Genomic DNA, 23,314 nt, shown 5'->3' with positions numbered 1-23,314 from the left:
ACAGTATGTTGCCGCGGCTAGGGAAATCCGTACAAGGAAGTTGTAAGCGCCAGTCGGCAGTCGAAAACATTGAGGATACAAATGTACCACTGGAATGAGTGACATAAGACCACTGGCCAGTGGCCAGGCTATCTTCATATACTCCCAGAGTCCCATGGGTTGCACTATTGTAAATAAAAAGAAATTATCGAGAATAATAATATTACCTATGCGCAGCCGTCAATTCACTGGTCGCTGGTTCCTGTATTTAGTAGTTCGATTTATTTTTGAAGCATTTATCTATCAGCAATTGTCGCTTGAAGATAAATGGGAACTGAACGAGTTTCTTATCCGACAGCATCTTGCTGTAGACACGCTGTTGATAGGCTCTATCGGTAGTTCAGGACGAGCTCATTGATAGGCAACATGCAAGCAGAGACTTTCCGCCCTGTTTTTCCTTCCACGACATATACCCCTCATTTCAAAGTCACAAAATGCTCCTCTTATAACCTGCTGACGTCTTTGACTTCGACGAGCATGCCCCCGTTGCGAATGGCCTGGTCGTTCTATAAATCTGGCCTGCCGGACGCGGTGCATACGTCAGTCGGGTTTCAAGTGGCCAACACGCCATAACAAAGCTATTGCCTTTAGCAAAGCCCCGTGAACAAAGCCATTTGATCGGCAATCTCGAGTCGGTCCGGGAGGTAGCCGGTTTGTTTGACTTGGCTAGCCCGACGACCGACCCCTTGGCAGCCCTGGGCGTCCACCCTCGGGACTTTGATCGGACTTCCAGTCCAGGGGAGGTGTGACGTCATCAGACGACACGTGCGCACGTGAGCACTTGGGTGTCTTGAGTGTGGTTCGAGTGCACACACGCCACACTCGTTCGAGCGATGGAGTTGATAGATAAAAAGAAATCATCACCAGTGATTTTTGTCGGCTGACGACAAGCTTGCTAATTGCTATGCAGTGAAAATGTCATGCTCTCTGTGAGAAAAAGAATCGAGACTGGAAAAATAACATACGTTATAAAATGCATACCTATTTTTCAAGCTGCATGCTAGCACATTTGCTACATGTTATTCAAACATCGTATTTCTTGATTTCCGTACATCTCCATTGCTATCACATCATCAGCATATCTATCTGCTGGTCATCTCACCGCCGACCGTATTTCAAAGCTGCTGTTTCTTCGTTACTGCTCCAGTGACAGGCTTAGTCGACACGATTTTTCCAAACCGGCAGCTGGAGCTGACACGGACACGGTATGTGACTGGGCGGTGTTTTGAAGCCACGCGCCGCTACGCATCACAGCGACGCGTTATCTGGCATACCGATGCAGCAGGAACCGGGCTGATTATTCGGCGGGCTGACCTGGTGCCGGGAGGGGACAATAACACCCGGCTGCTGCTGCTGCATCGTGTAACATTGATCGCGGCGCTACCAGAAACGCAGGATGGAACGCTGCATAGGGGTGGTTACAGGCGATATTAGGAAGGCTATAGGCCAGCTTTTAGGAAGGCCGACTGAAAAGTCCAGAACTGAGAAGTGATTTGAAATGGTCCTAGCATCCTACCGTTTTTATAAACATTAAATGCAATAAATTCTGCAGCTATTTTAGTGAGAGCCGAACATAATTTCGCTTATTATTGGACATGAATTATTGCCTAGTGCCCTTTGTTACATTTCCCAAACATGGGTTCAATCCTTGCATACTGCCCTGATAAATTTGGAGAAAAGAGTTCCGGTTAAAGAGGCTAAGGCGAGCATAAGGTCAGTGCCGAGAGCCACTCGAAGACTCAAGCACCTGATCAGTCGGTAATCGATTCACCGCGAGCCGTTTAATCGCCCCCTAATGAGAATCGTTAACGTGTCCATTTCAAATACCCCCTTCACGCTATCTCAGCTCACAAACATAAATTTTTAAGCACTTCGTACATTAACCCTATCAAGCACTTGACCTCTAACAGCCTTAAATTACCCATCGGACGCATATGATCCGCTGCCGATTGGCACTAATTCGTTACCGTATCGGTCATGTTACATTCGATGCGGGCCGTCTGGACACCTCCTGATGGCACTGGCTGGTTTGTGCGACTCCTGACCAGCCTAGCGGGACCGAGGTCGTCGTGTCACCCCTGGGGTCGCCCACTGCATGCCTGGGGTGATGTCACCCGTTAGAGGGACCGTCACTGCGCGCCTGCACCTCAACACCCTCCTTCGCGACGGCGCCGGCACAGCGATAGCCGTGGTAAGAGCGTCGTCCGTCGTCCGGCCAAGTGGCAGCCTCTTCATTGGTAATCAGTTGAGCAGGGTGAGTGTCGAGTGAGGTGACCGAGGTCATAAGGGCCGCGGGCCCCGGAGACGCGACTTGACAGGTCGCAAAGACACTGGATGGCTGGAGAAATGACCTTACGGGTCACGGAGAACCATGGTACTGTTCCTTGCTTGATTTTTTAGTTTTGTTTTAGGATCACTCCCGTAAACGGGGCACATGTGCTATGAAAGATAGTAAGAACATACGTGGCGCTATGCAACTAACAGTTGAGATAATGTGCCTGTTTATTGGCATTGCATTACACAGTGCGGTGTCTGCCCAATGTCAGTGGCTCCATCGCGCATACTGTCCCCCCGGACTCGGCGACATGGCAACCATCACTGGGGTCCATGTCTGCATAAATCTGCACATTTCACACCGGAGGCCCTTCACTCAGGCTCAGCCACTCCCCTGCAGGTGGGGAGGAGTAGGGTGGGCGCCGACCCACATGGCAATTGTCAGCGGTGGGCGCAACGTCTGTGGTCTGCGGGCTCTGATTCCCCACTGACGGAAGACTTTGAAATGACGATGAGCTGACCGGTTTACAATGGAATATGCCGAAAAAGAGGGACTTTGAGGGGTTTCAGCTAAATGAACGTCCACTCAGTGACATTTTACCGAGCCCATTTGTAACGGCAAATGCTGAAGGTCGAGGAAAGTATCTGCGCGTCACAGCTCCCTTTGTTACACTGGTAGTTTTCATGCAGTAGGCTTCATTGTTTCTGAATTATCTTTCTCCACCATTTCTGAAAGACTGAGTGTCTACCGACGTTCAGGAAAGGTCAACGTCGTTAAGTGAGTTATACCTATCGTTATATCCGAAGTTATCAGAGGCGGTCCAGAGCTCGCAAGGAGCGTCACTTTGTCACCATCCGCTGGCGGAAAACCAAGGCTCAAGGAACGATCGCGCACTTGTCTTCATGAAGTAGAGAAAAATAATCGGCGTCCCATGTTGTCAGTGGGCTATCTCATTGTGTACAATGCTCACTATTGTATCGATAAATCGACATTATCAGTATCAACCGATCTATTTGTGAAGTACGTACTTGCACCTATGTTGCACCTCTACCCAATACGCTTTAACCTCCTCCTCATATAGTTGAGCGGTTATAGCACTTCGAAACAAATGTATGTAAAATATCGCTTTAAGTGTATGTACGGATACAAAATATCCTAAAATGTTTCCATTGTTACGTTATACCGCTTGTCGAAGGCGTCCGTTTACTTAACTGGCCGTGGTGCAGCAGTAATTCACTTAGTCTCTATAACTGGCAGTGTGAACGATGCCTATTTGCAAAAAAAAAAATAGCCATTCAATGATTCATTGATCATTCTGAGTTTCATATAGCAATCACTCACTCGTCAAAAGCTCCGCTGAGTGCACAAAGCACATAGCAGCGATGGGGCACCCTGTGTGAAATTGCTTTGCCGATATAGCTGCAATATATGCTGCCGTTCAGCGAACGAGACCTTGCCCGCATCATATACTGACTTTTGTTCAGTGAACAACTGCCGCAGGCTGTGGCGGTGGAAGGTGGACTGTGGGCGATGGAAGGTGGATGACAGACGGTCAGGGGCGCGGGAACTACTTTCCGACTGGGGGGGCACACCATAATAGAGATCAACCTAGGGTACCCCCAAATCTAGTTTTCTCACCGGTTTTAGGCCACTTATTTTTCAACAAAAAAAAAGAAAACATTTGCAAAAAAGTGTGGTATTCCGTCTCAAAGCTGTGGGGGCACCGCCCCAACGGCCCCAGAGTTGGGGGGGGGGGGGCAAGCTGCCCCCACTGCCCCCCGGCTCCCGCGCCTATGCAGACGGTGGATGGTGGACGGTGGATTGAGGACAATGGGCGGTGGATGGTGGACAAGGATAGTGGACGGTGGACGGTGGACGGTGGATTGAGGACAATAGGCGGTGGACGGCGGATGACAGACGGTGGACCGTGGGTGGTGGATGATGGACAGCGGACGGTGGAAGGCAAACGAATGACGATAAACGGCATGCAGTGGACGTTGGGAACTATCATACTGGCGATACATTATGCTTATTGAATTACATATGAGCCACAGCGGATGCCGGAGAGCACGTTTTTTTTTCTGTTGTTGTTAATTTGGCAGATTTAATAGGCAGTTGATGAAAATCACGGAGGATACAGGAGCAAGCAAATGCTACTATGAACGGATATTCGCATTCGCTCTGCTTTGAGCCCTTTCTATTATGTATGAACTCTGTGCACGTATCCCCGTAAAAGAAGCAAAATGTACGTACCTACCTAGTCCGGACAGTGGAGCCCGAGGAGGGGAGGGTACTTGTAAGGACTGCCGAATGTGGAAGGTGAGTGGAAGACAGATAGATAGATAGATGTGGGCGGTGGATCACGATCGGTGGACTAGGTGATAAGAAACAATAGCGCCTTGTTAAAAACAACACGTTAGAACAATGGATCAATAGAATTTAGATCGAGATGTCGTTCTGCAATCGGAACTGGGAGGGTCACCGCGGCCGAGTGTAGAAAAGGTGGCGCCCATCTTCAGAGACGTTTTGGATGAATAGCTGTCCACTGATAACGTATTTTTCAGATCAATTGGACCGTAGTCTGGTGGAAACAATAGATCTGATGGCGCAACCTCTCCGATTCGATGTTTTATAATTTGTCATTATAGTGGGCAGGACAGGTCTTCAAAGGGTCGTTAAATCGAACAATGCAGGACACGTGTTATCTGACAAAAATACAGATGATTGTCTGTAGCTGAGCTTGCAACGATGGACAATCGTCTAACCTGACGTCAATTTTCCCCCTTCGCGTCTAAAAACTTACCAGGCCTTTCCAACGTAGGTGTCAGTATGCCTCATTATATGCTCATGTTAGGTACTACATAGCTGGTGGTTCATAATGGCTGGCGTGGGCGGAACAAGCAAGCTTCCATAGGTACAAAAGTCGTATCATGTGTCGGCGGTACTCACGATGACTATGATGGACTCCACCTGCCGCGTGTTGACGGTCATCTTTCCCTCTCCCATGTCCTCCATGGGACTGCAGGGAGCGCCGAGGGTCTCTCGGATCCCTCTGGCTACTCGGTGCCGCTCACTCCTCTCACCCTGCTTCACTCTGACCTCCGTGCTCCGCTCCTCTCACCCTGCTCCGCTCTGACCTCTGCGCTCCGCTCCTCGCTCCCTGGGGTAGCCGGACACCACAGGACGAGACACTGAACTACGGACACGCGCTCAGACGGCAGGGATCTTCAGCAGGAGCGACAAGACACCTCTGCGCGTACTCTGGCCAGTTCTTATCCGGAAAACGCGGTCCTGTTTGAATAGCACAGCGCCGCTCGTAAAAGCACTGCTCTGCTCCGACAAAGGTGCTGCTCTGGATACCACACTGCTGCTCTGGATAGCTCCTTGGTCCTGCTTTAGACAGCACAGCGTATAGTCTGGAAAGCTTCAGAATACACCGGGAGGCAGGGAGCGAACCGTTCAGCGTCGGAATGCTTCACTCAGCACCGGACAAAACAGCACTCAGCACCGGACAGTCTCCCACACTATACCGGACAGCCTCCGACGCCACCGGACAGCCCCTAACGCTGTACCAGACAGCCTGTCACACTGTACTGGACAGCTCCGCCGGCGCCGCGCCGCGCTGCTCCGACAGGACAGGAGTGCCTTCAGCGGCGCCCGCGAGCCGGCCGGTTCTGGCTCGGCCGCTCGCGCTGTCAGTCAGCTGACCTGCCGAGGAGGACAGGTGGCGCCACCAGCGCGGCTCGGACCCACTGGACAGGGCTGGCGCTGATCGCAACGACATCTGGGAGGAGGCTCAGGGTGCAGTCGGAGGGTGGAGATAAAACGGGCGATAGATGGCACTGGTGGAGGCTCAGAACCACGGAGAACAGTTTTAGCCTTTGGATTGGATCACCCTCCACGTCCAGAGGAAGCTCACCTAAAGGCAGACAAATTTTGGACTATATGGAGTATGGACTGGAGGGAGACTGGGGACATGACTGCCTGCTGTAGTTATCTTCAGCAGAAACGCCCAACTGCTGGACAGAAAACGGTTGCCGGCTATTCAGCCACCTAATGTAGGACACTTTGAGTAAAATCAACATATCTCTTGTATTCATATGAGCCGAAACATGAATGTTAACTATTTCCAGACAAAAGATCGAGCTTAACCCTCGCCGGCCGAGGGGGGGGGGGGCGGGTGCCGCCCCCCCCCATAGGGTTTTTTCGAGATAGCTCCGAACACGCTGGCGATAGAGAGCTGAAACTTGGCATACCTGACCTTTGATCCAAGCCGCATCTTTTGACACCAACCGCATTTTTGGGTCAGGTCAGGTCACTGACCTATGACGTCATAAGTGAACCTCTGCACGGTCTTCAGATGTCGCAACTTCGCAACGCCCTCACTGCCAGAGGAGATGTCACAGGGAAATGAAACTTGCAGGATCTAGTATCCATTATGAGTCTCACAACTTGTATATCTCGGATTTTTCCTAAAGGTCATATGAGGTCAGGTCATTTTCGTGACCTCACCATTATAAGTCAATGGGGAAAAATTCAAACTGCTATTCTGGCGCCGGGAACGATCTTCAACTATCTCAAGCACACAGAATCGTGATTTGATGCACTCCTTGCAAGGTTAGATGCGTCACTTTTGCAATGTTGACCTTGCGTGACGTCATTTATGACGTCATCAAGGTCATATTAGTTTTTCGTCAATAACTCTTGATCAAATTGAGCTAGCGAGTCGAGAAGGCCACCAATGGACTCAGGAAGACCTGCCGAATCGAATGATATGCGACATGACCCCTTTCGACCAACTTCGTGACCTGGGGGTGCTGACCTGACCTTGACCTGAGGTCAACACCCCAAGTTGACCTGACCCGGACAAAAATTATATCATTCGACGCGCCTGAGCGAGGCGAACACGATGCTGCCAAAATCGCGGCTCTGCGGCCGTTTTTTGCGAAGTTATTCACCAAAAACTGAACCGTACCCTGGGGCACTTGACCTGACCTCAGAGGTCACCGGTTGACCTAGGACCTTAAAATCGGGTACCAATCTCTGCGTCTCGTAACGGCGCACACGCTCGTTTTTTCCGCGACGCGCTAGCTCCACCAGGGGCGAAACGGCAAGGGGGGGTCGTACCCGCCCCCCCCCCTCGGCCGGCGCGTATGTAGAAAACCAATAGGTCCGGCGAGGGTTAATACGTGACGCACAAACGATAAATCACAGGCAAATGCACCAAAGCAAAAGTAAAGATTGCACAGCAATTTATGCATTTGATTGGGCATTCATTTTGCAATCGACAAAAGGAAATGCCTATTTCAAGCCCAATAAAGAATGTCACGTACCATAGCTATCGCTAAGTCTATCTGGCACAAAGGCTACGAGCACAGCAAGCGGTTCAGTGTTCACACAACACATGCTCGATAAAATAAACGTCAAGCCTGGTTCTTTACCACAGTTTACATCGATCGCTACGACACTTTACACGCGATACAATAATAGACGGCTGGCTCGAGTTCTCCGAGTAGAATACTGAACAAATAAAAGGACGGAAATTATTGATAATCACCTCAGACAAACGCCGCTTGTCTAAAGCTAGCGGTAGCAGAGTACTGCACCAGCCAGGCTGCTAAAACAGCAGCGCGTCGATAGGCTCTGACTCCATCGTGCAGCAGTTAAACTGCCAGCTCTCCTCGTCGAAGCTCCCGAAGGCCGTCATGTACTCTCCGAGTCCGCAGTAGAGCAGCTTCTCGTACCAGGGCACCCTCACCTGGCGACACTGGTCCAGGGAGGCGAACATAGGGTTGACCGGCAGGCACTTGACCGACTGCGCCACGAACGGCGGCCCCAGGTCGGGGTCATGCAGCCCGGCGATGAGCTCGCCGCCGGGACACCCCATCACCCCGTCCCCGGAGCGGCTGACCACTCGCGGAAAGGCGTACTGCAGGGCGAGCGCTCCGGACGTCTCCGTGCAGCGTATCTTATGGAGTCCGCCGCTCTGCTGTAAGATCCCGGACACGGCCTGCGAGATGCCACACTCGGAGTTCCAGGTGCTGTACGCGTCGCTCGAACCGCCTTCCACCAGCGGCAGGTAGAAGTCACTGTTAGCGGGTCTGTCAGTGATAGGGGCGGCGACGGTTGGAGTGGTTGTGGGAGCGGTGGTTGTAATAGTGGTGTCAGTGGTGGTGGATTCAGCTGAGGCGGCGCTGGTAGGTGTCCCTGAGCCTGTGGCTGCGGTTGCTGAAGGTGGAGCGGCGGAGGTACTCGGTGTAGCTGCTTCAGCGCTGGTTGACGTGGTCGCCACTCCGCCTGATGCCGTAGTCGCCATGTTTGGAGGTATTCCCGGAATGGCCCCGGCCGGCAGTTCAGACGGACTGGTGGTTTGAGCGGCAGGGTTGACTGAGGTTGTCTCTGGCCTGGATGGAGGCACACTGAAACCAGACGGCGCGGTCTGTCCTTGGTGTAAAGTGCGCTCCGTCGTCGTCGTCGTCATCGTCGTCGTCGTTGTTGTTGTTGTTGTTGCTGCTGCTGTTGTTGTCGTTGCTGTTGCTGTTGCTGTTGCTGTTGTTGTTGTTGTTGTTGTTGTTGTTGTTGTTGTTTTTGTTGTTGTTTCTGTTGTTCTTTTTGTTGTTGTTGTTGCTGTTGTTGTTGTTGTTGTTGTTGTTGTTGTTGTTGTTGTTGTTGTTGTTGTTGTTGTTGTTGTTGTTGTTGTTGTTGCTGTTGTTGTTGTTGTTGTTGTTGTTGTTGTTGTTGTTGTTGTTGTTGTTGTTGTTGTTGTTGTTGTTGTTGTTGTTGCTGTTGTGTGTCTTGTTGTAGTTTCTGGATAACTTGCTGGAGCAGTAGATCCCTGTGGGGCAGTTGAGGTAGTGGTAGGAGTGGTTGAACTTGCATCGTAGATCATAGATGTTGTGGTTGAAGTGCGTTCGGTTGTGTCAGGAGTAGTCAGAATCGTTGTGGGTTCGGTAGTCGGTTGGTCGGCTTCTGTTATCCCAAGCACGATTGGCATATTGGTAGAGACAGTTGTACTCGTGACGGCCATAGCTTCGGTTCTAGCATGAGCAGATCCAGTTGTTGATGTGACAGTGAAGTCTTCCGGAATCTCTGAAGTGGTGGGTGGTTTCCACCAGGGGTAGAACGGAGACGTTACAGGATTGTCTGATGTTGTGGTAAGACCTGCTGCTCCCAGATCAAGTCTTGTTGAAGTTATGCTCGAGACACTTGACGCAGTGTCAGATGAAGTAGATGAGAATGTGGTTGAAATGGTATCCATTGATTCAGAGATAGCTGTAGAAGCTTCAGAACCGGATGAAACAGTGTCAGGACTTGTTGAAGGCGTAAGACTGGTCTCAGTTTGCTTTGAAGTCGTCGTGTGGGCGGTCGAAGCTATTACGGGGCCACCTGAAACTGTTGAAGAGCCGTCTTGGATTGTGGTGTTCATTGCCGTTGTCATGTTCGATACCGTTGATGTTGCTGCAAAATTACCTGAAGTAGCTGTGGTTATCGAAGAGCTAGCTGTAGTCAGAGTGGAACTGACTGAGGTCGTTGTAGAACTGGATGCGGTCGCTGGTGAGATGGATGAAGCAATTGCGGAACTAGATGTGGCCATCGCCGAAGTGGGTGCTGCCATTGTGGATCTGAACGTGGTCTCTGCGGAACTGGTCGAAGTCATGAACACAGCAGGAGCCTTTGAGGTGGATGAAGTGGTTGAAGAGCCAGTTGAGGTCACGGAGAGAGTGCCTGGGGTTGACGCGCTGACCGAAGTTGCTGTAGGAGTGGGCTGTATTTCAGTGGAAGTCACCGCCGGACGGCTGGTTTCCGTTTTGGTGACCACTGATGGCGGCGGCTCTGTGGAGACGGTCGCCGTACTAGTGGCGTCAGACATTCCAAAACTGGGGTCTACGACCGTGCTGGTGGCGCCCAAAGCGCCTGTGACATCACGGCTGGTATCAGTAGTCGTCTGAGTCGGCGGACTGACTTCAGCTGGCGTGGTAAGCTCTCCTGTCTCCACCGCCTGACCACCCCTGCAGAGCTCGGCGGTCGAGGTCGCCCCGCAGAGACACACGCCCCACTGACAGTAGGAGCCAGTCACTGCCGCAGCACACTCCTCTGTTCCGTTGCAGTAGTCTCCGGGCAGCGCCACGCCGGAGCGGTACCGAAGTACGTACCCAGGGTCTCCTTGAGTAAAGAAGCGGTGCCAGGAGGGCGCTCCCCTCCTGCCGAACAGCCAGCACTGCTGCTCGGGGTCGGAGACGCAGCTGAGGCAGCGGGGGTTGGTCAGACAGGAGAGCTCACAGATGGACTCCGGGACGGCGCTGAGGCGCGCCAGAGGCGGTTCCGACTCCAGCAGCTGGGTCGGCGCCCAGTGGGCGGTGACCAGGGTCACACGGTCGGCCCTCACGGCTCCCGGCGCGTGCCAGTACGGGGCGGTGTCTCCCGCGCGCAGAGCGTCCTCAGCAGAGGTGAGACTGCACCAGTACAGCAGCACCAGCAGAGGCAGCGACATGGTGGTGTTGTCCCAGCAAAAGCTGGACGGCTAGTGAACGCGGCTGGATGAAAACGGCAGCTCACCGAGCGACAAAAACAGAAATTCATTTCTCCGAGCAAACAGGCAGTGTGAGTGCAGCGCTGCCGTTCGATGTACATACATACAGGGTGGGCCAGAATAAGTGTAACACTTTCTGACGTCGGTTTCTCAAGACTGGTAAAAGATATGAAAATAAAATTTTCACAGCTGGTAGAAAAACGTTTGCCAAGTAATATAGTAATATTTACCTCGAAAAAATCCTAGCAAAATAAGATTATCGTTATTAATAAAAAGCAACATTTGCGTGTTTTCTTTTATTTGCGCATGTGCTGAAAGAGGGCACCTTTGCCTTGCCTGCAAACACATGTGCACGCGTTCGAGGAAACTGGCTCCCACCCTCTCCGCGGTGTCCCTCCGGTATGGGAAGAACCAAAGGTTCTTGCGGACGATTCTTCAAAGACTGCCGTCTTGCCATCCCCAGCTCGATCCTGGCAGCGATGCCGGGTTGAGGTCCTCGGTGACTCACTAACGGATTGACGGACCTGATCAATCCTATCTCCATCTCCTGTCACCTCAGGTGTACGACCGGATCTACCCTTCGCCGGACACTCCTTTCCTTCTCAAAATGACTTACAAATCGGTGGATCTCCGCGTTCGAAGGTACCTGCACTGTAAAAAATGCTAACAAACCAGTTAGTTAATTCTTCAAGCAAAATCTAGTATTAAAACACACGTTGTTGCAAAAAACGGGTCAGGTAACACATATGTTTGCAACCTAACACCACATCCATTTCATCGAAGCAGAAAAGCTAACATCATTGTAAGCCGACAAATATTATCCGTGTAAACCATGCCGTGTTATTTGACAAACATGTTTGTTTATGCTTCTTTGCCTTTTTTTCTGGGATAACGTGTTAACTAACAAATCAAACGCATGTTGTTACTCACAATCTTAGTTTTCTTACTACTCTTTTTGTTGTAGCATTACAAAGACCTTAGTTAATTGAAAAAAATCGCCATTTTGTGCGCCCCTCTGCGCCCGCCATTGTTCAGTCTGTGCCAAGTCAGAGAAGGGAGAGGACGCGTGCGTTGTGAAGGAGCTGAGCTGTGGCGTAGTGTTGCGTGTGCTGCTGTGGTGATGCAGAAGTGGTGATACTGTGGTGATACATAACCCGAATAAGAATAACAAGAAGTCAAACAGTGAAATGATATGGATTGTTGGACATGGCTTTCATCCTTACTGGTATGGTGAGTGATATGGGAAAGATCAGTGGAGATATTGCTGGCGTTTTAGTGTGGTTTATGTATGTCACTCATTTTCTTTTCAAATGAAGCTCCAACCAGGCTTTAGAGGGTCTCAGGTTGGAGACACTGTTCATTTGTTGACTGTCAATTGACGTCTATAAGTACATATGACGGACTGAACAATGAGCATGTTGCACACTAAAACCGCATTAAGCTTTGAACAAGAAATTAAATGTACCTAATTTTTGGTTGGGCACTCAACCAGTGAACGCGGTGAGGTGCTGTTTTATGCAATTCCTGTCACTGCAGCCATGTTGTCAAATAATTTTTTTTGTTGACACATGAGCCACCATTGTCCGGTCAGGGAATTTTTGCCCTTTTGTTGCAATTTAGTTTGCCCATATCGACAGAAATGAAGCATTCTCAATGTTTTCGTAATAGGTATTTGGAGCCTGTATGGTGTCATGGCTGGTGCAGATTCCTGCAGGCTATGTTGCAGGTGTGAATCAGTGCAGATTTGTCACCGCGACCGGTGCAGATTACCGATTGATTTAGGGACGTTGGTTGGCATGAGGTTGGTTGCGTTGCTTTATACGTTGGTTTGAATAAACATCTTTGTGTTTAAATACTCGTCTGTATGATACTTTTTTAAAAATAAAAATTTCGACGCGTGTCGCAACACAGTGTGTGAAAACGCACAACATGTATATATACTGTAAAACATATTTGCACGTTTCGAGTCATCCTGGCAAATCTCACTAACCAAATGCGTGTAAACTTGGTATTTACCACACTGCATCCCGAAGTTAACACGCATTTGGCTAATGATATTTGCCTGGATAACATGTGCACATGTGCAAATCTCGGCAGAAACTTGTGAATTTTACTCACATTTTGCGTGTAAGCGTGTTTTCTTCTGTGTGTGTTATGTAACACCGAAGTTAGTTATCCTGCAACTAGGCGATGCCTAGTTGCATGATAACTAACTTCGGTGTTACATAACACGCACAAAAGGAAACACGCTTACACGCAAAATGCTAGTAAGCTTCACACGCTTTTGCCTAGTGAGATTTGCCAGGAAAACTAACTTTTTAGTTACTTTACACGCATAATATTAGTACATTGACAGGTAGATATTAGTTAAGTAACACGGTCACACGCAAAAGGCGTGTAGGTCAACACCACGTCGAAAACTAATGTCTTAGTTTCATAACACGTTTTTTCTTAAAAGCGTGTTTTATAAAACACGTTTGGCCAGGAGATGCGTGTAAACTTTACACGCTTTAGGTTAGTGAGATTTGCCATGATAACACGGAAGTTAGTTAACATTTTTTACAGTGTGTGATGAGTGACAGCCGAAATCCTGCCGGAAACGACGTTTAACAGCTACGCACGATTTTGTTTCATACCATAAATGGATGATTTTTACTTTTTCTTCTGGTAAGAAAACCATTGTTGATAGAGAGGTAATTCTTTCTCCTACTCATTTGGCAGACTGTTGGCTTTCATATTTTTACAAAATATGTCTAGAGTTGAAATATTAAATACACAGAATGTGCCTGTTACACTTATTCTGGCCCACCCTGTATGTGTGCATTTCTTCGTTTGGTGACAAAACAGCGTGCCTAATTCAGCCCGAGTAATAACTCCACAATTCAGCCTGGAAGCGGTGCAGGGTCATCACAGCTTCCACCGACAGAGCCGGCGATTATGCCCAGGGAATTCACACCAGTCCCCGAAAACGATATTTAAAATGTTTTTCTTACCCTGGAGGGCAGCGAGTAATAGTACACCTTTCGTAAGCTTTATGTAACTACAAGAATAAAAACAAATCACATCTCTATTCTCTACTCAGACCAACCATTTGGTATTTGACTACAGATACCATATCGTTAGCATTGCGTTCACAATCAACTTTCAAACCAAATTGAATTTCTGACGTTTGCATTGGACAGAATGAATTAAGCTGCGGCGGTGGTTCAATCCTTCAATCCTTCAATCGCTTTACCTCTTTATCCCTCATCTTCATTATTCCCTGACACGTCTTCTGTCACTTACCTCTCCCTCTCCCTTCCCATTCCCCTCTCCCTGACAACTATAAAAGGTTCGGCAGCAGAATCTAACCCAGCAAGCAGTTGTTTGTGAGAAAGAAAATAAACTTCAGCGAAAATCGGACATAAGGCGCCGTAACAGTCACTGAAGATCAGGCGCAATAGGGTAAATATCACATTGAATGGATTTATGCAGTGCTTACTGCTTGACTAAATGCGCGAAGGTCCTGAGACAAGTCGCTTGATGAAGCGTTAAAACCTATATATTTTTCATGCGCCCGTTGAGCGATCATTACCTATTATTTAAATCAATTTAGCCAATTATCTAGCGCATGCATCAACATACTATGGGGCAGGCATTATCTGCTACTCGGCAAAGTAAGCCCACTTCGTTGACATATTAATCCAGCTACTTTGTTCGAGAACAGTAACAGCTCGTTAATCATTTGGCTACCTTAAACATTGGTTTAATTTCAATTTTGGTACCGTTTTCAATATTCAGCTTCCATATTGTAACCATGCAAAGTGTATGCCGAGCCCAATACAGAAATGGTTTGCGCTCTGCTTGCATTGTAGCGCGCCTTATCCAAGTGTCTTCCCTCGTTAAAACGCTGCTTTGTTTTATGACAAAGACATTTTTTCCGCATCATAACTGCATAATAGCAAAACTGGGATATTGCAGCCACCTGACATTGCCTACCTATTCAGATAACAATACATCTAATTAGGTACTCTGATTAGCAAAATGACCTTCCGCCGCCTTTCATCATTTCTTATTGCTAACAAGTGACCCGCGGTTCATCTTTGTATGACGTTCTTCATTTGCCGTGCGGACTTGCCATGGATTAACCCTGCGCAACAACTTTGGAGTCGCTGAGAACCGACGTCTTGGGAGCCGAAACTGAGCCGAAACTGGTGTCCTTCGACATACTTCCTCACAGTATATAGAAGAGTTTGTATACTGAAGCACAGGATGGCAGCAGCCAGCAACAATTGACGGAAACACGACAAACCTTGATGCTAGCTAAGCTAGGTAGGGGAGAGTGGGGCAAAGCGGCCACCCTAACGTTTCTAACGATGCCGACGCTTGATTTTTAAACTTGGAAAGATTCTTTCTATACCAATGTGATCCCTATTAAATTGTCTTTTATTCCAACTGCGTTTCATTTCCAAAGGCGTTCACATATGGGAGATATTGACAACACTTTAAACCTATAGCATATTGGCCACTTTACCCCATCCCTGAGGCAAAGCGGCCACTGGCGACTTCTCAAGTCCCGATATGAGAAACAGAATAGTTGCCTCATGCACGACTAGGGTAGGGGAGAGTGGGGTAATTTGGCCGGTGGTGTAAATTGGCCGCCCCCACCTGTACGATGTCTTATAAAAGTGAGTGAAATAACTCTAGTCTCTATTCGTTTGTCATGGGTAGAAATAACTGGAGGACAAATGTCAAAACTTCGCCCCTCGTAGTTTTATTCAAAATTAATAAAACGTTAATTTCATTAGAAAATGGTAACTTTTACTTCTGTTTACAAAGTTGTATAACATGTAGTATTTGGGCTAAAAACGAATTCAGACATTATAGCGCCATTCTTGGGGGTGTTCAACGGTTCCAAGAGCAATTTCATCTAATTTCGTATAGCCGTGATGACTTTATACACAAAATTTTTCAGAATGGCAATATGGGGTAATTTGGCCGGGACTAGCGGGGTAACTTGGCCGGTGCGCTCATGGTCACTATGCTGGGACGGCCGAGTTTTCATGGTCAATTGTACCATAAATGACATGATTCATGACCAACTTTGACTACTTTGATGCCTTACTTCCGATTGGTCAACTGTAAGAGCATGTGACGTCATCAAAGCTTACCAAACGTTTTTTGCTAATAACTCCTTACATAAAAATGGTGCAGCCGCACAAATGGTCTCATTCTGTTCAGCTCACCAAGCCGCATCGAATGATATGCATGATGACCTTGAAATCACGTGACCTTGAGGTCAAGCGACCTGAGGTAACCTGACCTGAGGTCAACCTTTGACCTCGACTTCTTGAGGTCAACACATATATGTTTCGATGCGGAATGACGAGAGAATTACGATGGTACTCGAAGTTTTGGCCTAGCTTGATTACTTCAAAAGTTACTCGTAAAAAACTGTCTACGCATCTAGAGCCGCTAATTTGGCTATTTTGACCCCTGTGACCCCATGAGTCAACCTCCAAAATGTGGTAAATGCGTCATAGGACACACGTCATTGCTGAATCTGAAGCTGACTCGCAATATAACAGAAAATCCCGACCGCAAACTAACACCGGCCAAATTGCCCCACACCCCCGGCCAAATAACCCTGCTAGTGGGGCAATTTGGCCGCCTTGCAGACCTTTGTAATACGTCACAATTTCAATATAAGTAATTACTCTATCATTTCAAGTTCACTGTCCAGTAAAGTAAAATGAATGCGACACCTGCCAGCGTTGAGAAAATGCAGAAATGTGTCGTCAATTTTAAGTTACATCGTTTTCTAAAAAAAAGCGGCCAAATTACCCCACTCTCCCCTATTTGATGGTGACAAGGTTTAAGGGAAGATGGATGTTTACTTTGTTATCTTCCCACCTATTGCTAAACAAAGAAAGAATTTTCTTGGAAAAACATTTAATTGCATAATTTGGTAACTCATGTATCCGAAGAGTGGCCAAGATGAATGCATGACGACACATTTGAATATAAATAATGTTTTTATCCAGATGGAAACAACTTATGGCCAATTGGGGGCTGGCCACTTTGCCCCGGCCGCTTTGCCCCGCGCATACCGTCCGAGACAAAAATATTCCAGCTCAGCTATTAGTGGGGTAAAAAGCATTAAAATTGGTAGAAGGCATGTACGATAACCACGCAATGCATGGACAAAAACGCTTATAAAAATTCAAAACGGTTATGGAATAAAATAACATTTGAAAATTGTAAACATAATTGGTACCCTGGCAAGAAATGCTTTTCCGTGTTTCACAGAACAATGGCGATGGGTCTGAAACCCCGGTCTGGCTCATTCGAACGACCGCAAAGAGAGGTATAATTGGAAATCATAAATTGGAACTGACGCCAGCTGTGGAGGGTTAAAACGATGGATGGCCGCTTTGCCCCGGGTGGCCGCTTTGCCCCACTCTCCCCTACCTAAATATCTACATCTGAAACACGAGACACATAAATTCACGGCACTGCTGTATATACCTGTAGGTGGCAAGCGGTGCATTTTTAAACATGGCCCTGCTAAGTCACGGGCTGCCTATCATGCAGGTTGCATGTTTTCTTTTTTCGCCCGGGCACGCTATATTTGGACAAAAACATGCATCGCGCTTGTAAACATATACGCCCGACCGACATCCTATGCCTAGGTTTTATCTTCATGTCTAAAGCAAGTAGTGGGACGCACCCGGGAGCGGCCTTATGCGGGATGCACCTCGTCCAAAAATAGACAGCTTCTGTTTACCGGTCTTTGTGATCACAGCAAGCATTGTTTATGGCACACGACCGGTTTATTTACGTTCTTCAGTTCAGGCCAACCTTGTCCAGGAGCCCATCCTATGGGTGTGATGTCATTACTCGCTAATGTTACCTCATTTCTATGCTCTTAACTAATATTTTTCATGAAAAGCCAATATAAAAACATTGAAGAACAATTCACAATTAGTATATGTCATCTATGTATATCAAACAGTAAACACATAGCGCAAGTGACGAATGTTTTTCGGATGTGCGCATTGCTTCACGTAAGGTTCACGTTAAGCCTATAAGCTCAGCCATTTCAATACAAAACAGATCAAAGTTATTGTGCGGATTGCGGAATGCCTCTGACAGAGGCTCTCCCGCCGTAGGGACTCACCTCCAGGTCCTTCTCAGCGGTATTGTTGGCGTTCCTGGAACAGAGAACCCTTGTGTCACAAAAATATAATGCGTGTAACATAAGTACTCCGGCGAGAGCTACATGACCCCGTGCGACATATGGGTGAGAGGCGCCGTCTGGTGTTTCAATTGGCCGCATTGCGGAGCTGAAACACCGCGCTCAGGTTGCGGATTGAGTTTCATATGCATTACATATTGCGATACGCGTATGCCTTCACTGAAGCTGTGTTTATCCCGCAAGGCCAATAGTTAAATGGTTTGAGATTTGACTGCCGTCTCATCTTAAGTTGCTGAAAAAGAATGGCTTGAATATACGGCTAAATGATTTATAAATTACATGGGATAGGTATAACCACTAAGCAGTCAGCTGCATTTCTCCCAGGCTTCTGTTACCTTGATTACACGGACTTGACACCATATATGGTGATTTACCTGCACCGACTTCCAATGCAAACCGGTATGATGTAACCAGAGCCACGACATGAGCTGAATGTAGACACGCCAATAAATGTCATCACAAATCCTGCACCTCCATTACTAATCCGAGGTTGAATAATGCTACCGGACGTCTCCTTGAAATGTTCCTCGTCGGCACGGAATAAATTCAAATAAACCATGTCCACGTGCCCACTGCCCATGCGATTAACGAGTCAGGATGTATTACAACACAAATCTCAGCGGTCATCCAGCATCTGTATGGCTGACCAGATCAGTCGACATTAATCTGTCAAATCGCCGGCGATCGGTGGTCGGTCATTGGAATACGATACCCGCGCCGACCGCTGCGTTCCATGCATATTCTCCTGGTCTGGGGTGTTTGAGCCGTGGGAGGCGGGGTCGCTCGTGCCAGGTGGGCTCCATCACATTTGAATTTGAGCTTCTCCGGCTCGCTATGGGCGGGGCTGGCAGGAGCTGCTCGTCCGACTAAGAACGCATGGTCATTGGTCAAGTCTCTAGACATGGACTGAGGAGCGATTGAAGCCGTTTTAGAAACGACTGAATAAAAATCAAAACTAACGCGTTCGTGACGTCTTCCGACTTCGCCACGCCACATTGTATTTAAAACTGTGAGCGACAAACCCAGCAGCTCCCCCGGCCATATACGAACCACGATCCGTGATAAATGGATCTAGCCCAGGACCGAGGGCGTTTACATATTGTGCCGCTTTTTACCAACCCGTCGGCCAGCTTTGGGCTTCGCATGAGTCGCGATCGGAGATCCAGGAAGGCCAGACTCGGAGGAAATTTTTCATGCTGTCCACGTAGATTTATGGATCTATTATCCCACAGCCGTGTGACTAGCATGAGTCGACCTTATGGCGAGAGCTGAGTGAGTGTTGGGCTCGCCCGGAGTTCGGCGACAACCACGCCAATCTCCATCCCGTATATTTAAAAACTTTTTTATCGGACAATGATAACTCTAACATAATATATGCTGACTCTTAGATCTCCTTTGCTTTTGACCAGTGGCTGCCTTCGCATTTGTTACCGTACTCACTATTGGGAAAACATCTCGCAACACATGCCAAATTAATGATAGCTCTTCTAGGGCATCGGCTGACTTTGCATATTAATTAGACTACAGAGGCACGTCTCCAAATCTAATCTCGGCAACTAGCCGGATTTACAGTACTCAAAGTCCATTTCAGAAAGTTAGTTCTGGATGAGAGCGGGGTAAACAATGAAGTCAAACAGTTGAAGCATTTCATTCGTAACGGAGAGCTGAAAAGTTAATTCCTGCTGCGTCTTGCCTTATTTATCCCTGCCATTTGTAAACTATCATTGCTATTTTAGTAGGCACGTCTCGTCAGCCCGTTTTATCACAGCAGAAGACTCTCCCCAAGTCCTCACATCACGTCATTTCTATCCTCACGTCAGCCACCGCTCTGAGTCGGCGTCAGACTGACGTTGCACCTGTGCAGCCGCCCATCAATGCCGAGACACGCGTGTGCAGCTGCCTGCAGGAGAGTTTTTGTCGGATACACGCGCCAGCATTGACTCGGCACAGAGCAAGTGTTCCCGGGTTCAGGTGTTGCTGTGATGTCAGATGTGTCAATCCGCCTACGTATGTACTATACACCATTTGGCGTAAGCTCGGGACAATGACGATGATGACAAGATGTGCTGAAGGAGAAAGTTCGGTAGCAGATGTTCAAGTGCGGTGCGGTGCGAATCAATGCGCATGGATGCGGCTGAATGGAGGAAAAAGTGAATTGCAACTGGGAGGCCTTACCAGCATTGATTTCAGCTAATGACGACTTTTGTTCATGACTGGGTCGTTAATTAGCATAGAGATTATTTTGACAGTATTAGACGTATGCCCATTCAACAACCTTCTAGTCCTGATATACATACGCCTACGAAATTTCACCGCGTAAACATGAGCAAATATGGTAAAGCTAAAGAACGATAGTTCCTCGGAATAGTATTGATTTCACCCGTCCACTGAAGGGTAAAAAAGCGCATTAAAAACTAGACGTTGCGCTGTCAGACGCTATTTCGTTTTTGGCGGTGACCAAATAAGTCACTAGAACACGTTCCCTGCCATATTTGGAGTCAACGGCCAAGCAGCCATCCTCCCGTTCAACTGCACCTTCTACCAATACTTTTATCGACCCGAGCATTTTCTATCGTATAAGGCCTTTCTTCGGCGATATATGGTAGCAACATTCATATATCTCAAGAGAAAATGTGACAGAAATTGTGTAAAATGTCTAGACTCCAGGTGAAGCCCCCTTGGAGCTATTCTAAATGAAACAGCTGATACATTCCCTTGGAATATTTAATGTTAAGCTTTTGTGTGACGGATCTGTGGCATGCTTTAGACTTAACTGAGCATTTTATTTGCGTGATGTCTATTTATAGATTATTAAAATGAGTAACATCGAGTATCGAACTCGACTCACCTTCTCAACTAGAGGGCAGAGATCAGACATTCTGAGGTGCAGTTCCTCATTTTCAGTATCAAATTGCAGTGGCACGTGTCCGACGGAGAAGGCTGAGAGAGAGAGAGAGAGAGAGAGAGAGAGAGAGAGAGAGAGAGAGAGAGAGAGAGAGAGAGAGAGAGAGAGAGAGACGAGCTCAATTTTGCGAATCTCTGCAGTCGTCACCGCTTTTGTACAAAGCTAATTAGCATGCACCGCTATGGTCTGCGACCGCCGACGGTTACCGGGGATTAGGGAAAACGGCACGAACCTCGTGTCTGCCGCCGTGCCCGCCTCCAAGCCGCCACAGACCCGCGCAATTGCACAGCAGGCGAGTCGCCACTGTGCCGTCCCGGCTCGCACTCACGGCTCAATGCCGCTCGTGACAGCTGAGCTATGTGAGGCGCCAGCAAATAACGAAGTACGGAGCTGTAGTTTGCTGCGGAAGCATTCCTTGTGACTGTCTTGTTACCGCACAGAGCTGCGATCTTTGTGATGTTTGTTGCACTTATCAGATAGCGTAGGAGAGGCAGCCAGGCTCTCCAAACGCTAATTGCACACCTTGACGATAAATAACACGAACTCATTTGGCCGGGTACGTGTCAGTTCGTGTCCGCCTGGCCAAGCAATTCAGCCAGCACGAGCATGACTAATAGTGATATTAGGTTGTCCATATCTGATCTGCAGAGAGCGTTTATGGCACGCTCTGGCATGATCAGACCCGCCTTAGCTCGCGATGAGCCGATGCCAGTCTTTCGGCTACGCCTTACACATGTCAAGGCGGAGCTCTTTGAGCGGCATTTACGAGAGCTCCCGGATTGAAGCAGCCGATTCAGACGATGTGGATGCAGCCTGATACAGGTCAATCAGGAGAATTTATCGTCCAGATGTTCTGCTATCGCCCTGTCCATACCCGGGGCAGCGGAAAGCATTGCAAGCGTGGGTGAAATAAAATAGTGCCTACGTTCTAAGAGAGCTTTGGTGCAAGCATTTCTTAGCATACGTAATCGTATATGATGAATAGTTTGTCAGTATGGCTCCTAGCAAATCTAAAAAACAGTTAGATGCATCCATAGATAAAGATAAACTTATTTATTTCAGTTGAAAAAGAAACTCATCATTCACTGTTCTTTACAAAAAGCATCTTATTTCTATCCCGAGCACGTCTGACCCTAACCTCGACTAATGGATTATGTAGTGGCCCATGAATTTCAAAAGATAAGAAAATAAATATATATGGTCTTGGCTGGTCTTCCTATTCTCTTCCCGCATCCTCGATGTATCCTTTTATATCGGCCTTTCTGTGAAGGAAAGACCTTGATTTATAAACGCGTCACATATAAAATTCTTCCGCACCTATTGCAATCGTCCGTCCATGCTGAAAACATTCAGAACCGGACAGCAGCCAATACGGCGGCCTTGACGCTACCACAATATACCACGTCCTGGGACGCCGACTTCTGTCTCCATAATCTAATCGACAGTCTCTCCTTGAGAAGCTGTCATGATATGAAACGCCACTTGACCGATAGTTAAATACCTCAAACTCACAGAAGTTCTCTCTCCATGCCTTCGTAAGATATCTCACCATCTTGTCAAGAAGATGGCAGGCTCGGTTACCGTGAATGAGAATTATGTTCACAACCAACATGTTGCAATCGTATCACCGCATGATTGTCATCACAACACACGGGCATCGTACGGTCACAACAGCCCAGCGAGTGGCCAAAGAGCACGAGCATCGATGTGTTGACAGAATCTGCAAGTCGCACTCTATAGAGCAGCAGATAATTAAAAATGTGCATTGTGCCGGCGTGATTTTAAGGACTCGCGGTATACACATAGGTACTGTGCTGGCGGTGCACTTTTTGTTGTGTTGTGGAGATGGTGGTTTACATCATGTCGTGATTATAGATGAGGAGATATAACCACATCGAGACGATGAATGCTTTTAGTCCATAAGCAAAACATATGTGATTATGGACCGGGTTAATGCGACTAAAATGTACAGCTCGCGTAGTTTAATTCATTGCAGATTGATATGTTTAACGGTTTCGTGGCCGTTAAAGGATTCAAACCCATTTTTTAATCTAAGCCAGTTTTGGGAATCCTTCCTTTTACAAACATCACTACATCTGCGATGCATGAAATATGGATATCACAAGAGATTGACCGTTATAAAGAAAAAATACGATGGCATGATTGGAGTGCATACTGGAGATGAAGAGATGGTGGGTGAAAAAAAAGACGCCCTCACTGTTCTCCCGGGGATCAGCGAAGCAGCGGCAACGAATACTTGACGTTAAGAGATGCAGATACCAGTCTCGTGCTGAATCACATTTAACATTTAACTGGTCACCGAAATGT

The 23,314-nt window shown here is 47.8% G+C and overlaps 1 protein-coding gene across 6 annotated transcripts in view; it reads right to left on the bottom strand.

Annotated features, from left to right (window-relative positions):
• The window catches only part of LOC122364137 (inositol 1,4,5-triphosphate receptor associated 1-like), a 64,506-nt gene that overhangs the window by 25,633 nt on the left and 15,559 nt on the right, over positions 1-23,314 (bottom strand). For all 6 annotated transcript variants that reach the window (XM_043334246.1, XM_043334247.1, XM_043334248.1 and 3 more), the window contains one exon: positions 18,004-18,037. In XM_043334246.1, coding sequence (XP_043190181.1) covers positions 18,004-18,037 — 34 coding nt within the window. The remainder of the gene's footprint in view (positions 1-18,003; positions 18,038-23,314) is intronic.

Source organism: Amphibalanus amphitrite, unplaced genomic scaffold, assembly GCF_019059575.1.
Source record: "Amphibalanus amphitrite isolate SeventyFive unplaced genomic scaffold, NRLGWU_Aamphi_draft 000658F_arrow, whole genome shotgun sequence".
NCBI lineage: Eukaryota > Metazoa > Arthropoda > Thecostraca > Balanomorpha > Balanidae > Amphibalanus > Amphibalanus amphitrite.
The sequence above is the reverse complement of the archived record's forward strand: the minus strand, read 5'-3'. Positions and strand labels throughout refer to the sequence as shown.